At 36.8% G+C, this 17,405-nt stretch overlaps 1 protein-coding gene across 6 annotated transcripts in view; it reads right to left on the bottom strand.

Annotated features, from left to right (window-relative positions):
• TENM3 (teneurin transmembrane protein 3) overlaps positions 1-17,405 on the bottom strand; it is a 2,200,211-nt gene that overhangs the window by 26,539 nt on the left and 2,156,267 nt on the right. For all 6 annotated transcript variants that reach the window (XM_043546023.1, XM_037897578.2, XM_043546025.1 and 3 more), the window contains 3 exons: positions 14,406-14,638; positions 13,719-13,873; positions 11,950-12,824 (listed from right to left, as the gene is read on the bottom strand). In XM_043546023.1, the coding sequence (XP_043401958.1) occupies positions 11,950-12,824; positions 13,719-13,873; positions 14,406-14,638 (1,263 nt within the window). The remainder of the gene's footprint in view (positions 1-11,949; positions 12,825-13,718; positions 13,874-14,405; positions 14,639-17,405) is intronic.

Below are 17,405 nucleotides of genomic sequence, written 5' to 3'. Positions count from 1 at the left end.
ATTAAAAAAATTAATTGCGATTAATTATGAGATTAAAAAATGTAATCTCAGTTTTAATTGCACTATTAAACAATAACAGAATACCAATTTAAATTATTATGAACATTTTTGGATTTTTTCTACATTTTCATATGTGTTGATTTCAATTACAACACCATTCTAGCCAAAGGATCTAGTTCATGCCTCTAGTGGTTAGTCTCTAAGGTGCCACAAGTACTCCTTTTCCTTTTGCACATACAATGTTTTCCAGAAAAAGCAGTAAAATTAAGATAACCAGAATTTTTGTCAGGTTAATGGTACTGTTGTTGAAGTGCTATGGAAAGGAGCAGAAGGGTACGGTCCTTCCTTGTTGTACATATTCTTAGCTCTCCTACTATCATGTATCTACCTTCAGTGTCACTTCTACACACTTGACCTATTTGAACCCTTTCATTACTGACAAATAATCTATGTATTTTGACAGTGTAAATCCTGGAGTATGATCATTCAAATGAATGAAATTTTAGGATATACCTTATGAGCCTGATTCTTATTTATATTAAAGCTCATTTACACTGTCAGAGTGGTATAAAGGGTGCCAGGGTAAATGAGAATTAGTATTGGTAGTCTGGCTAGACTTTCTGGTTACTGTGTAAGGTAGTGTCACTTTATTTTGAAAGATGGGGGGCCCTATTAAAACAGTTTAAGAGGTAACTGATAACTTCAGTACAGTATTAAAGTTTATTAAATTGAATTCTATATTTACAGAAAGTTTAGCAAAATGAAGAAAAATTATATTCCAATAATTTTACTACTCGGTCAGCATTAAACACTCAAAGTGAGGATTCCCAGTACGGATAAAGAAGTTCTGCCAATCTGTACTTTTTTAGATGACTCAATTAAAAAAATGTCTACTCTTTTTAAGTGAAAGTCACTCTGATGCAGAAGGTCAGCATAAAGTAGTCTAACAGAAATCTTTTCTGAGGATTCAAGTGGAACTTTAATGGTTCATACGCCTTGTCCTGGCATTCTACCAGGGATGCATTTCACCCTAGAAGATCCTCTGCTTCTGCTGTTTATTCCCATGAAGTCATATGCTTGTTTTTGTGACATCATAACGTCCACAGATACCAGTAGGAAGGATGATAACTTGGTTTACATTTCATCTCCCAATTTAAGTGAGAGTTTTCCTAATATTTATTACTTTTAGGAAAATTCTTTTATATTTCCTCATTCTCTCTTCCCCTGACCTGGCCTCATTTCTACCTCAGAAGTGGCTGCGTTTCAGTGATGCCGCATACAAATAATCTGTAGAACGTAATCAGAATCTTTGGGATGAAAGGCACTATATCTTTGTAAATATGAGCTCGAACATTACAAAGGGAAACAATAAATATTCAATAATGCACAATTGCCCCCAAAGGACAGTGCCCCATTCTGCTGGAGGCTGTGAAAACCCCAGAAAGACATGGCACTTGCCCAAAACATCTTAAAATCTAACTTGAAAGAAGAAGCAACAAACAGATGGAAGAGCGAAGAGAGGATGAAGGAAATGATAAGATCATGCAGTTACACAGATTAACTTTTGTATACCTTGATGGTTTCGGATGGTTCAAAATCATCAGAAAGATTTAAAATATAAAAGCAGTTATTCCCAACAGCCACACAATCTAGTCTACAATTATGGGCTGATTCCTTTGTAGGACACACAGCAGAGGGTCCTGGAGCGAAGGAAGGAAGAGATGATAGCAATTACGAGAAGGATTTCCATGCAGGGGAAGTGTGGAGGAAAGCACAGACACATTTATACGAGAAATGGAAAAGCATATAGGGTTTATATTAGTAGCAGAGCTCAGGGAATGTAGGTAAAATGATAAGAGACATAAGTTGATAAGTTGGGAGATACATAGTATGAAGGGCTTTTAAAGTAAGGACATGAAGCTGGAATCTGGTGTGGTTGAAAACAGTGCATGGTTTATTCTGGGCCTGCTCCTGCATCCACTGAAGTCAAAGGGAATTTTTAATTGACTCAAATGTGCATTGAATCAAACCCTCTGTTAGAAGGGTATTTGTTTCATATCAAAGTGAGATCTGGAATAGATTTTAACTGATTTATGTGAAGCAAAAATGAAAACATCTTCTGGCTGCATTGTAAGAATAGATATTATGGAAATGACTATGCAAAGGAGATGAGATAATTTTAATATGGGAGTGACTGAGCTCATGGCATTGCTAAGCCTCTGAACTTGCTGGGAGTGAACTAGATACTTTCAGAAGCCTGAGGAAAGATAGGTAGAGCTGGGTATTTATGGAGTTAATAAAAGTGCTATTGCCTTCTTGTCAACTAACCTGACTCCTCAGTGCTTTTCTAAACATTACAGACATCATCTCCTGATTTTCTTGATAGGAACCAAGGCACCTCTCACTTTCCCCTGCATGGAAGCTTTGTAATATTGCTGATCATTGTTGCCATTGTGATATTATTACCTATTTGATGGTATCTCATTTCTATTTTCATTACTTAGCTTACCTTTAAAGACCAACATTATATAAAGTAATCTTCCAAGGACTGAAAAAATGAAGAAAAAAGGTAAAAGTACATGAACTAAGAGACACTGTTTTGTACCTTGCTACCAGCGACATGAGGTGCTCTATAAATATCTAGGGAGTGAGATAAAGTTTTTCTTCAGAGTTTTCACATTGATGCCTAGAGCACTGGTAATAGGATGCTATTTAGCATGTTTACTTTTGTTCTCTAAGCAGGCATATTATGAAATAGTAAGAGGATTTCATTATTCATTATGAAGATAATTTTTCCAGAATTGAGTTTTTAATATTTTGTTTTATTAAATTTATGAGATTTACTGTAATGTTATGCTATTTTTATATTATGGAGAGTTGCAAGGTCACAGCCTGTTTTCACAGCAAAAAGAATTTAATTTTTTAAACCTTTAGGAAGAAAGTTAAGAATCTGTGCATTTTTACAATTTATCTACAGTAGAAATGTAAACATACAATTAAAGCAAGCTGCACCATTATCATTGAGAAAGTCTCAAAAATAGTAAGTTGGATTCAACATTGTTACATAATATTTGTATATAGCACCAACTGTGCATTAGCAATATGAAGAGAAAGTTTCTGCCCTAAAGAACTTAGGCTGAATTCTCTGATCTACTGCCTTCACGCACACAGTGAATGTACATCAGCCAGAGACTTTCCCTGAAGAATTTCCTTTGCATAGGGCAAATCTTTGGCTAGTGTGAAGCAGGTGAAGGTGGTTCCCTCATGTCCCATGTCAGCTTTGCCACACATTGCTGATGCGTCCCTCACTAGAGTTTTACCACCTGGCATAAGGGCAAGGCACACATATCAAGGGCAGCAGGAGGAGGTGGTATAATGGAATTAAACTCAGTTATACCTCATCCTTGGTTGGCATAAGAGCTTCTGCCAGGAGCAGAAGTTACTGCTGCCCACATTGCCATGGTTGTGTAGAGTAGGTCCAGGGAACCATGACTGTGAGCCTGCACATTGCACTGCACATCTCCAGTGGTTTTTGAGAGGGATTTGGAGGAAAAATGTGTGTAGGGGATTCTGAGCTGAGTCAAAGAGCAGGTTTAAGGTGACTGAGATACCATGGAAGGAGTGCCAGAGAAGACAGCTGAAGGAGATGAAGAACAAAGCAGATACAAAGATACAAGTTGTATAGCCTGAGCTCACTGATGGAGAAAAAGACAGGTCAAGAAGCTGTCAGGGGCCAGGTTGTATAGACAAGAATTTGATATAGGAGAAGGCAAAAAGGGAATTTGAAAAGGGACTGAACACAGTCAATATAGTAAGCATGGTGAATGATTTTTTGCCCATCACATTTTGAACTCATTGATAGGTGGGTGGGAAGAGATAGGAATAGTTGGAGCAAGAGATTCTGAGGGCCTGAACAAGCATGTTGGTGGTAGGAATAGAGAGGGTGACTAGGGTTTGAGATAACGTAACTGCACGATGTTTTAGAAGTAATGAAAAACATGGACTAATACAAGTCAGAAACAGACAAGACATATTTGATCATCTACAGTCCATCCTCCTGCCAGTGCAGTGGATGTGTAATATATTTTCTAATGCTAGGCTGATTCAGAGCAGCAGAGCCAAAGAATTCTGGGTTTGTGTAGCCTTTAATGGCTACCACCTAGCTATGATGAATATAACAGAAGAACAAATAACTCAAAACCAGTATAGTATAAAGGGCCAAATCTTTCTTGGATTATTCTTTACATCGGGTTGGCAACCAGAATTTCTGTTCTGTGGGAAATTCTGACATTAAAAAAAAAATCCAAATCAGAATGAAAAGCTGAAATTTTGAAAATGCGTACAAAATGAAAAATTCTGAAAAAACTCTATTTGGAACCATTGAAACATTTTCTTGGGATGATATCTATTTTTGTTTGTTTGTTTTGATAACGTAGAAATTTTTTTTTGACAAGGTGGAAACATCATTTCAATAATGTCAGGCTGTACCTTCTCTAAACTAAATTATCCAACATTATTGAAACAAAATGATTCAACGTTATCACCGTCAAAAAATTTATTGCAATCAACACATTCCTGCCGAATGTTTGTAGTTCAACAAAACTGCATTTTTGACGGAAAACCGTTTTGTCAATCTTTTTTTAACCAGATGATCGACTCCTGTAGGCAATCCCAGTGTGTACAGTGAGATTACTTGTGCTAACACGGGAAGCAGCATAAGGCCCAAAATATTGTTTTACAATATTTCCACTTCAGCCTTCATCAGGAAGTGCATAAAAGGAGGAGTAAAATGGAAACGTTTTGTTTACTTCTGAAATGTAATCTCTTCACCGTTGTTGCATTTCACTGGAATGTTGGTGCCTGGTATGTGGGGCAGCTAAACCACTCAGTTCAGGGCCTGTACCCTCCTCTGAATCATACAGCACTGAGCAAACTGCCAGCACTCAACACATTATTAATTTTAATAATAACCACAATAGGTAAAGCATGATGCTAAGCAGTCAAGCACGTAAAAAGGGATTTTTTTTTTACCTGGAACGCGATATAAAACATTAACTTCAGGATTCACATTCTGCAGACGTTAAAACTTTTCTAAATTGTCTGGAATACTTGTTCATTTAACAAGGGGGGCAGAAAAAACTTATTACAGCTTCCCTGCTCCTAATGTCACTCTCCTTGATTTCCATCCCCAGTCCCTTGGTGACTGATGAGCAAAAGAGGGAGTGAAAAGACAAATGAGCTCAGGGCATGCAATGCCCAGGGAGGAGCAGGATGTCAGGAGATACAAGTGGGGTTTAGGAAGAAAGGTACCAAGGGGAGTGGAAAAGTCAGGCGGCCAAATATGCCTTTGTGAACTGATGGGGGAATTTGGAAAGAGGAGGATCAGAGAGCAGGTAAAAAATGTAACAAAATACTGCAGGAGCGGTAGGTTTGGGGGCCAAATGGATGGGGAAAAGAAGAAAAAGCAGTGAGAGGACTGCAGGGGGGATACACCTGGGATCTGGAGCAGATCTGTGTCTGCTTGATACTACCCTTCCCTGAAAGAAAAGAGGAAAGAACATAGAAAGGAATTAGATATACAAGCAGGAAATATGCATGTTTAGCCTTAGTAAGTGCTCCTTTTTACTAGTAAAGTAACACCAGATAGGTTAAAAAGAGTTCTTTTTCTTGGTGTTTAAGCTTCAGGGAGCTAGCATTTTGAAATCCAAATATCCAGATGTTATTCCCTCGTAAACAATTCTTCAAGGTTTGAGTATTTTCTTCACTGAGACTATCCTGAGATCAGCAAGGCTGTAGTTTAATGCACTAAAATGTTTAGTTACTGGCTGAAACAATTTTTCAGGAATCACATTAAACTTGTGATTGAAGGGAAAAAGCACATAAATTGATATTAGTTTTAACTAAGAATTCATTGTTGGAATTAATTCATGGTTAATGACATAGACGGTCAAAATCTTTCTGGAGATAAGAGAAAGTAGAAGATTAAAATTTTAGATTAGCACAGGGAATGTGTACATCCTTCATAAAAGCCAGGGGAGTAAAAATGACCACAAACTGATTTAAAGCAGCTAACCCCAACAATCAGATAGCATTAAGTTATGAAGGCAAGAGACACTAAATGGAGAGATTAGACAAAATATGCAGAATTCTAATGTTTATTTATTTTAAAATGTCTACCAGGACTTTTTTTTTTAAATACACTTAAGACAAAGGTTCTTATAGCGCTGCTTGGCACAGGACCAAAGAGGAAGGGGGGAAATGTAGCTCTCAGACCTCTTGCCACTCCCCTGATCCTAAGGATTGCTCTAAGTTATCCCTTAGGGAACATACTACCAGCAGGCATCACTGGAGTGTAAGGGGTCCAGCCACACCTCTTCCTGGCCCTGACACACCCACTGTTTTTCCCTCTTGAGACTTAAAACAATAAAAAACATCACACACAAGCTCTGAGTACCACTCCAATTACTCAAATTTACAACATGAAATGTCAACCACCTCACCCCTTCGACCAAGTAGCAGCTCTAAATACAAATAACATCCCAAATGCACCGTCCAGTACTTCAATCTCCCCTAACTCTCCTCGGAGGCCAGGTAAAACAAATTAACTTTGCAGCATGCTCTGAAAGGCAGCAAATCTGGAATATTTTAGCCCAGGGCCATTCCAGAGCAGTGGGTTCCTTACTGATCATCTCTGTTATTTCAAGGGAGATGGGGCATCAGTGCCTCAGGAGACTGTAACCATGGCAGTGTATCACTATTCCAGCAGATGGCGTACAGCCAACTATCTTGGCTTTATGCCATGTTGGGATTCTCCGATGCCAAAGGAATCCCTAGCAGTTCCATTAGGGCAGCTTTACAGCTATTTTATGTTTCCTGAGGAGCAGAAAGCAGACTGATTGAAGGGGGAAGGGCAAGGATCTGGTCTAATGATTTTCAGAGAATAACTCTACTGCAGTTAGAAAACTGATGGTCTGATGTTATGCCATCGTATCAACCTTGTGCACCTTTGAAATTGGAAATAAGTTCAGCTTTTGAGGACCTGACAGCAGCCCTACCTTTAATTGTTTATATGGCAGGATTCTGTCAACCTCAAAGAAATTTAGCTAAATCTAAAAGTCAGCTGCATTTGCAATAGCAGAGGGTTACCATAATGCTTGGGCACTTTACAGAATGCAGCATGTGGTCAATTTATTTGAATGCAAATTACAATGACTTTCTGGAATAATTAATGCTCTTAAGACTCAAACATTCAATTAATGGAGAGTTTTGAAACTAAATCTTTTTCAGTTTGGGAGGTCCGACTGGTCAATTCTTGCACTTTGGGACATTCCATGGAGGACTTTTGGTTCTTTACACCAATAAATGGATTATATGGATTGATTTCAGGGTTTTCAAAATTGTGACATATAATATGGATAATCTTTTTCATTTCAGCATTTCAAAGTCTTCAGTTCAGATAAAAATATTATTCATTTCACATACCTGTGCTAGCTTACCATCCAGAGTGGAAACGGTTTGTACAAAAATGATGCAATACATACTAATCTGCTATATAGTATCTCATCCAAAAATGATCACGTAAAAAAAAGGTAGAAAAATAATTCAAAGGTATACATGGAAACAGCCATGATTAAAGAAAAGTTCAGATTAAACAAGATGGTTTATAACAATAGGAGGTGGACCCTGCTGACCTTTTGCATGGCAGAGTATATACATTTTTCTATGGATGAGTTCTTACTCTTTTCATGTGAAATGATTTGTATTAGAAGATCTTTTTTTTTTTGGTTTAGCAAACTGTTAAGAATCAAGAATTACAATAATGATTCAAAATTGAAGTTAATATAAATTTTAATAAAAAATTACAACCTTAAGAAGAGTTAAGAGTTAAACTACCAACCTTTGAAACATAAAGCAGACACTTTATCCACTAGGGCCTAGGCTAGAATAATTAACAGCATAGGAATTCAGAAGTATCATTTTACAATAAAACATATAAATTATGAAGAAAATAACTGGCAGGCAATCTAATATGGAGCTACAGAATTCACATAGTTTGTTCATAAACTGATACCTAGATCTGTGTGCCTGCAACATCACTAGCAATTCAGGATTAATTGGCTGTGTTTTGCTAAAGAAAAGTGGAAAAGAGAGAACAGAAACAAATTTCTTGCATTTTAGCTATGTACTTGATCATAAAAGGGCACTTCTTAAAACGGTCTTTTTGCATGTGATGTTAGAGAGATTTGCTCTTTGGAAAAACCTGAAAAGAATCAAGTCCTACTGCCTAGTGTTGTCAGGGCAACCAGCCAGATCATCCAGGGCAAAATTCTCCTTTTAGATCTCCTCTCAGATCTTTGGACTCCAACTGAAATCGATGAGAGTTCCTTGCATTTAAGCCCCAGTCCTGCTGGATCTGTACAGATAAACACTTTTGCCCACATAGTCTTTGCAGAATTGGGCTAAAAAACTGATCCTATAGTTGTAACAGTGGTGTTTGCTTTTCTAACTTAACTTTTACAACTTTCAAGACACGTTGGACAACCAGAGTGTGGCACAAACAAGCCACAAATACAGCTGGTTAGAAAATGGAATTTTCATTCTGTGGGAAATTCCAACATTTGTTTTTATTTCAAATCAGAACAAAAAGTCAAAATGTTGCAATTTACTGTGGAACAGAAATTCCAAAAAATTGTTGCTAGCAAACATTGAAATGTTTTGCTAATACCAAAACATTTCAACACTATAAAGACATTAACATTTAAATAATATTAAATATATAAATAAAATATTAAAATTAATATTTTAATATGAGTTAAAACAAAATTAATTGAAATGATAAAGTCAATGCAAAACATTTAGCATTATCAAAACATAAAAAGAAAGTTGAAATAATTTGTTCTGAGACTTTTTCCCATAGAAAATTTAATGAAAATCAGTATGTTTTCACAAAACTTTTTATTCTGACAAAACTGCATTTTCTGATAGAAAACTGTTCCATTAAAAAAATTTCAACCTGCTCTAGCCATAAACTACATACGATTCTGGCCATACATTATAGAAGTTGTGGCTCTGGAAACCAAAGAGAAAGTCAGATTCACCAATAATTAAAGGAAAAGTTACAATGAAGTTTTCTTGTTCATATCTATCATTTCCTTCTTCAAAAAGCAAACACATGGTCCTAAATAGGGGGATTTTATATGAACAAACATTTAAGGAGCTGTGAAGCACCATATATTTTTAAAAGAACTTTATATTCTTACCAAAATCAATGACATGCTCTCACTTTGCATAGCTCTACATAGTCAGTGTGGTCTTAATTTTCAGTATCAATTTTATTTATTTCTATATTCTGGATGAGTGAAATTATTTAGCTTTCTCTGTAATTATTTCAGTTTAGGAATTGTAATGAGTCAATACTGTGAGGTTATTGTTTATAAACGTACATAAATGGCAGCATGGAATAAGAACTAATACTGGTTGAAGGGAATAGTCGGCCTTTGCATAGTGTCAAAACACAATGGGGCTCTGTTAGTTAGCTGGACATACCTAGCGGAGACCAGAAAGTTTACATGAAAGAAGGTCAGATGTGAAAGATGGTTGTTTACTGAATCAATAAATAAGCAATTATTTAGCTCATGAAACTTATTATCCTAAATCCTACCTGTAATGCAAAAAGTAGAAGTGTAAACTACTTGGTACTGAATACAATCTATCTTTGAGACTAAACAGAAGTCATTAAGTACATTCAGAAACCATCAGCCCTTTCCCTAGTGGAATCTCAATAGGCACAAAACAATTACAAGTAACATGGAGAGAAATTACAGGTAGGAATAAAACACTAGCTCTACACTATTCAAAATGAATGCCAGTGTGCTAAAAATGCCAGCTGTACCCAGCAGACACATTAGTTTCAATAACAAACTAACTATCCCCCCAATCCCCTGATTGGTCCAAGCCATAAGGTAGAAGCCAGGAATTTTATGTATACGTGTTGAAGTTAAAACTACATTTATTCTCATTGAATTGGGTGACTATGCACAATCAACCTGGAGCTTAGCTGTGTTCTCTCAGTTAAAAAGACATTTCTAACTCATGAAAACAAAATGTATTCCCTGCCTACTGCTGAATATTCTCCCATTCTTCTGCGTATCCTTACTATGTTTCTAGATACTTTTGTCAAGGCCTGAAAAGACAAGAAATGATGCACAAATATGCAATTAAATATTACAGATGTGCACTAATGCTTTGGGAACATACTCGCTATCAGCGCTCTGCCAATCTACAGATTATTATAACAATATCTTAAAACAGGCAGCAATTCTGCTCCACCTGCTGCTTTTGTTGGAAATCAGCATTTCTAGTTGCATCTCCCCTTCAGGACACAATGTGCACTGAAGCAGTGCCTGCTGCTCTCATGTCTCTGATGGCGTATGTAAAGGTTGGAGAGTAGATGCAGGTGCTCAGTCTCCCCGCCTACTGCCTCAGCCAAATGTACACTGACATAAATGTGAAGTTAGCTCCGAACATAGACGTCTGGCTCTACAGCCATTGCCTGACACCAGCACTTTATTTTCTTTATCATGTGCACTGACTTGAAAGCTTTTTTTAGGTCCTGACCTTGGGAGCAGTTGCTGTTACGTTTCATCCTCAAGATACAAGATAGGAAAGGATAAAAAAGAAGAGACTGATCAGTTTTCATCATGCCGTCTGTAATTCAGAATACCTCAATACAGTTCCCTCTTACTCTGCTCCTTCTCAGCCTGAATAATTCTACTTCTTCTCATCTCTCATGAGTCATTGTATGTATATTATATGCACATTCTGTGTGTTCCCAAATCACCTTTGGCACCTTTTTGTGAACTTTTCTATCTCTACTGTTTCTTTACTGAGTGAGGTGATTAAAAAAAATCTATTTTCAATTCAGTAATAAAAATGATTTTTTTGGTTAAACAAATTGTATTAATGAATTGGGAAATAGATTTTTTGATAAATCACTTGTGCTTTTTAAGTGGCACATTTATTAAATTGTGCTTGGTATACTGATTCATTTCTTTGTTTATTTTTGAGATGAAGTTGCCTACAGAAAAACAAAAATGTTGAATTCTATGGTACTTCATGACTCTTTTCAGTCAGTGTAATCTGGGAGCCTGTAAATCCTTTTGATAATTCATATATTTTATTATGAATGGATAAAAACAACATGGTAAAAATCATAAGTCAGACTTGTTCCCTAACCACTCATGTTTTGCTACTTACTGTGTACCTCACTGATTGCTGGTGTATCTGCACTTTCAGTAGCTGCTTCCCGTGGGAATGACACTTTCACCATGGCCCACACTTCTTTCATCAAACCTCATGCTCTAGATTCCTGCCCATGATCCCTCTGTGGGAAGCTTGCCATTTTATCCATCAGAACCCTCCTGCATATTCTCTACTTTCTGACATTGCAACACTTAAAAAATTTCCATTCTAGCTTTTTTGATACAGAGCTTTTTTGATACTCATCTTATAGACTGCTTTCACTTGAAAAACCAAACAGTAGAGACTGGGCACCAAAATAAATTTCTTCCTGTGGCTTAGTATTTATTACAGAACTAATGGGAGTATAATGAGCAAAAGGAGAGAGAAATCTAGATTTTTAACACAAACCTACAAAAGCTTGTTTGCCCGAGCTACGATTCTCTGGACAAAGCTTGCTGCTGTCTCATAATAACTGTATTAAAGTACAAAACACAGATCCTGGATCATCACTAATTTCACATTAAAGTTTGGAAGATGTCAGACAGACAAAGAAAGTACAGGAGTGACCAAGTGTTTAATTATTGTTTGTGTTCGCAAGTACATTTTAAAGCTTATTTTTGTCAAAGCCCTAAAAGTATTTCAAATAATGATACTGGACTCTAGAACTGTGTAGACTAATTATAACAACTTTATTTTTTCTATACTTACTCAAAAAATGTAGTCCATCCAGTCTCATCACTTTTAGTTGCCAGAAGCCCACTGTTGCCATGGTAAGTAAATAAAACAAGCTCTTGTCCTTGGGCAGTCATGCTTTTCAGGCATCCATTTGTGCCTATAGTCAACCAGATCACTTGGTTATCAGGAGACACCACTCTCACTGGCATCCGATTGGGATCCCGTCTGATACGAAGTGTGTTTCCATTGCTATCGGTTACTGCTGTAATATCATTATCATTACTGTAGCTAAAATTGTACAGATAGTCTCCAGTGACTAAACTCATTGTGTACTGGTGAGTACCATTGACATCGAAGATATAGAGCTCTTGATCAGTTGGAGAGGCAACTTCATAAAAGTTCACTGAATTCAGCAAGGGCTTGTTCTTTGACACAGCTCGTATCCGAATATTTCCAAGATCAGCAATGTACAATGTACCATCTGGAGACACAGCCAAGGAGGAAGGGGCATTAAGTTTGGCATCTTTAGCATAGCCATCACCGCTTTGGTAACAGTCACAGTTGACATCATTTTTGCAATCACACTCTGATGGTATTCCAGCAACTAACGAGATCTCTCCATCAGTTGTGACCTGCCTTATTCTGTTAATCTTTTTTTCATCAGTTTCTGTAATATAAAGTACCCCACTGTAGGACACCGCAATAGCCGTTGCCGATTCTAAAGTGGTCTGTACAGCATGCTTTCCGACGGAGTACTCCACGCCAGGCACTTGGCAGTGCATTGGTCTCCCAGCCGCAATACGGACCTGACGATTTTCAGTGATCTGCAAAACTACATTGTTATCCAAAACATAAATGGAGTTATCCATTGGATTGATAGCCAAATCTGTGGGCCATTCCAGACGTACCTAAAAAAAGAAAAGGGTTTCATTAGTCAGTCAATCTAGGTTACGTACAATTAGCTTGCTGAATTGAATTTAACCTGAGTTTTAGATAATGCTTTTTAGGATATTTCTAATTTGTTATGAGCAGACTAGTCAAAAGGCCTCATATGAACACAAATGGAGTAAAAGAAACTATTTTATCCAAATTATAGAGCTTACAAAAAGATGCACTGGAACTATCCTACAGGCATTCCGCCCCCCAGTAATCTGGAATGACCTTATATGCCCATGCAACCCACCCGACAATTCAGAGAGTCTAAATCAAAGTAGAAGTTCAAGGAACTACTGACTCATATTTTACCATTGCTATCTGTAATAAGGTAATACCAAAAATGAAATTCAGTACTTTCCAGATTGTGAAATATTATATTGGTATTCCATTTTCAATCACAGCAACAGTAAAGTCCCTTCATATAACTCCACTGGGACCAATAAAAAAGGGTCCTCTGAGCTCTTTAAAGTATCCTGGCATTCACACTAATAGACTAAGGACATTAGTGGTTCTGTTCATTTAAAAAATATCATTATGCCAATACTGGTCTAATATATTTGCTACTCTGCTGGTATTTTATTACTATACTTAACATTTCTTGCTGACAATTATGTTGTTCTGTACTACACTGAACTTTATGTGCAGAAAAATTGAATACAGCAGCATATATTTGCTAGTAGAATATACTGAAAATCATGCCCTTGGAATAAGTTTCTTAACACAAAGTTATCCTGTTAAATATATAAATATTCAACATGTTCCGTCTGATTCTATTTCGTGGATCAACCAAGCTGCACTAGCTTTCCCCCCTACCCTATTTCCTCCCCAAAAAACCCCACTCCAAATTAGCTGTATTTTAAAAATACCTGGCTGATGTGCATGCTAGTGTCACATGTTAGAGGTCGTGCTGAGGTTAGATCATTAGAGCCAAGCAAAGTTGATATTATTCCATTTTGATCCACTTTTCTAATCATGGTCCCATCAACAAAGTAGATTAATCCATTTTTGTCAATTGCCAGTCCTTTAGTCAAGAGAAAATTTTTTAGTTTTATTACACTAGCCATTTATTTAGCACCCGTTACTAACAACCTGCTAAGTGCTAGTGACTAGGTCTGAGGAATACGAGGACAGGAAGTACACAGCTTAGAAAGTATGCAATATAATCATTTGTAAATATACGTAGCATAACGAACAAAGGTTTACTGCACATTCTACTCTTTTGACTGCATATCGTTCTACAGAAAGTAAAAGGAAGTCTATGAGAGGTGCCTGGTATTTTAGTATACCTGAAAAACTGAATAGATGGGAGTAACACATTGACATTTTAAAAACATTGGATATAATTTGCTGAATACATAATCTTTGTGAAATTTGAAAAGGACTATAAAGTCAAATATTTCCTGTAAAATCAACTTGGGCTTTTTGTAGCTTCATTCTATATGGTCTTTCTGGACAGTAGAGGAGGAGCTTTTCAAAAACACAGTTGTGATTAAAGCACAGTTCAGGCTCTGACTGATTTTTTTTTTAAGACCATGAATTGATAATGTCTCTACCTTTGGGACTCATGAGCGTTGCTTCCACCGCCTTGCCTCCATCACCACATCTTGCCTCATCAAATGGAAGGCACTGTTCTCCAGTTCCCGCTACGACATCAGCATTTTTTGTCAAGTCTTTTGCACCAGTGAGTGACTTTGGACGATAGATCCTGCGTGTGTTAGTGTCAGAAACATACAAATCTCCCGTGACTGGGTCAGTTGCAAGGTAGTATCTGTGAGCTGGGTTGCTGCTGTAAAAGGCGATCACAGATTTAAACATAATGAGTAATAAACTGCACATAAACACTGGAGGAAACAGTATCAGATTTAACTGGCTACATACTGGCATTCATATAAAAAAATAAAAACTGTAGTCATATGCAATTCGAGATGGCTGCTGTCTCTATAATGGACTGAATCAAAACACTCAATTCTGAAATCTCTCTTGGGTGTTTGAAATCCTGATTTGGATCCAAACTGTGCAGCATGCCTCATCCCTAGCTTACACGTGTTTCATCACTGTTATCTCAGTATCCTTTTTATTACAACTTACACAGGGTTGCTGAGGTGCATGGGTTATATTATTCATAAACAGATAAGGTAGGGTTCATATTATTGGTTCGTGGACAGGAGATAAGACGTTCTCCTTAGTATTGGTTTAATCTGTTCCTCTCAAAAGCATGATATGCATGATTTAATAAATTAGGAAAATTCATCTTTTTCACCACAGCACTGAGTGCAGTTTTTTTCCTTTACACAAAGGATCAGATTTCAAGATACTGTACATTTTGGGCACAAAACTACTAACTATGCCAACATAGCCTTCATTATAGTGAAAGAAAGCCTGTATTGCTATCCATTTTCCCAGAAACATATGGTTTGCTGCTCTGGTGTTACCACATCATTGAGAATTACTCTTTTCTCCCCCTGCTAGAGAAAAAGCAACTCTGGAGAGTACCCCTCTTAGTTGATATATCATGATCCAGTAACTGAACCTGCTGCAGTTATGATTCTTGACCTGATGTATGGCACTCAGAACAGAAATGAGGTCATTCAAGTACAGAAGGTGATTTCTGATGGCCTCCTAACGCACTGAGCCATAGTGCCAGAATAGTCAGTTCCATTTCTGATATGTTTGCAAATGCACTCCTAAAACATATCTACCAATCATGACGATATCCAAACATCTGTTCACAAAAAGGTAGTGTCTCACATTTTGTAAATATAAATCAGTGCTAATGTAACACATTTTATACACTGCCACTTGCAAAAAGCAACAGAGACCAACATGAAGAAGTTGTGAACAAATTATAGGGACAGCTTTTTATGGCTAGCTACTTTAAAACTATAGCAGAGTGCCATATACATAAAATTGTTTTAACATTTTGGTTCACAGTAAAGAAATCAATGAAGCAGATAAATTATATCGAATGCTTAGTACTTAAAGTACTTAAACACCTTTTGTAAATGAGTGTGTTACAGAATTAAACATTATATAACACAGCTGAAAACAATTACATGAAAGTTTACGTTAAATTTGTGTTGTTAATGTAAATCTGAAATTGTTAAAGTACCAAGCTAATTACTGAAACATACTTTCAATTCTTAATTATAACACAAATGATTTATAGTATAGTGGTATACAAACTATTTACATTTACATGATTACTTTGGTTTTTAAGAAATATTTTGTGCATTTTAAATACAAATGTACTGCAGAGTGCAAAATACAAATGAAATGACTATTTAGGATAATTTTTAGTGTTGGAATACAGGATCATCAGATCAACAACTGTAAATAATTTATATACACAGTATATTTCCTGTTTTTAATAAACAGTGGTTAATTATTTGATAAATAAATGAGGATAAGGCTTCTAATTTTAATATACAGTTCTAATTATAAGCAAAAAGTAATTATTAGTTAAGATCACTTTTCTTAGTGGTAAGTAATAGATTTTCATTAATACAAAGTTATTTAGATGATCATTTGAAAGTGATTTCTGTTTTTAAGGAAATTATCAGATGTGGAGTTTGTTTACTCAGGATATTATTACGTAGTTAATAGGCTCTTCAAGTTGTTAAATAGAAATGTCTAATTACAGTATATTTTTGAGACATAAATGGTATAAATATATAATTTATTTTCGACTGAAAGCTCAAAAGTTGAGATAGCCATATTTGTTATAGGCACATCAATGCTGAATTCTGAAGAGCAAATCAGAACTCGGGGATTTCTATTACATATGGTTAGTGAATTAAGTTTACAACCAGTAGCCATAGTACAGGGATGTGCATACTATATAATTACTGAAAACAACTGGTGATATTGATTGGCTACTGAGGCCATTTTATTTAACCGCAATTTAAAATACTAAGATTCTGACACATCTGCAAAATCAAAGAAATAGAATCTAAATCCAAGTTACTTCTCCTTAAGTTATCCAGCATTGTCTGATTCATTGTAGGGGACTTCGAAGAGCATGCAGTAAGAAAGCAGCATGGACTCAGACTCAGAAGGGACCATTGTGATCATCTAGTCTGACATCCTGCACATTGCAGGCCACAGAACCTCACCCACCCACTCCTGTACCAGACCCCTAAACTCTGGCTGAGTTACTGAAGTCCTCAAATTGTGATTTAAAGACTTCAAGTTACAGAGAATCCACCATTTACACTACTTTAAACCTGCAAGTGAGCCCTGCCCCATGCTGCAGAGGAAGGTGAACCCCCCGCCGGGCCTCTGCCAATCTGATCCTGGTGAAAATTCCTTCCTAACCCCAAATATGGTGATCAGTTAGGCTCTGAGCATGTGGGAAAGACCCACCACCCAGACACCTGGAAAAGAATTCTCTGTAGTAACTCAGAACCCTTCCCATCTAGTGTTCCCTCTCTGGCCACTGGGAATTTTTGCTACTGCCAGTCACTGCTGGGCCACATGCCATTGTAGGCAGTCCCATCACTTATTGAAACCAGTTAGGCTTTTTGCCCCCACTGCTCCCCTTGGAAGGATGTTCC

Source organism: Chelonia mydas, chromosome 4, assembly GCF_015237465.2.
Source record: "Chelonia mydas isolate rCheMyd1 chromosome 4, rCheMyd1.pri.v2, whole genome shotgun sequence".
NCBI classification, from domain to species: domain Eukaryota; kingdom Metazoa; phylum Chordata; order Testudines; family Cheloniidae; genus Chelonia; species Chelonia mydas.
Note: the sequence above shows the minus strand (reverse complement) of the source record. Positions and strands in the feature narration are given on the sequence as shown.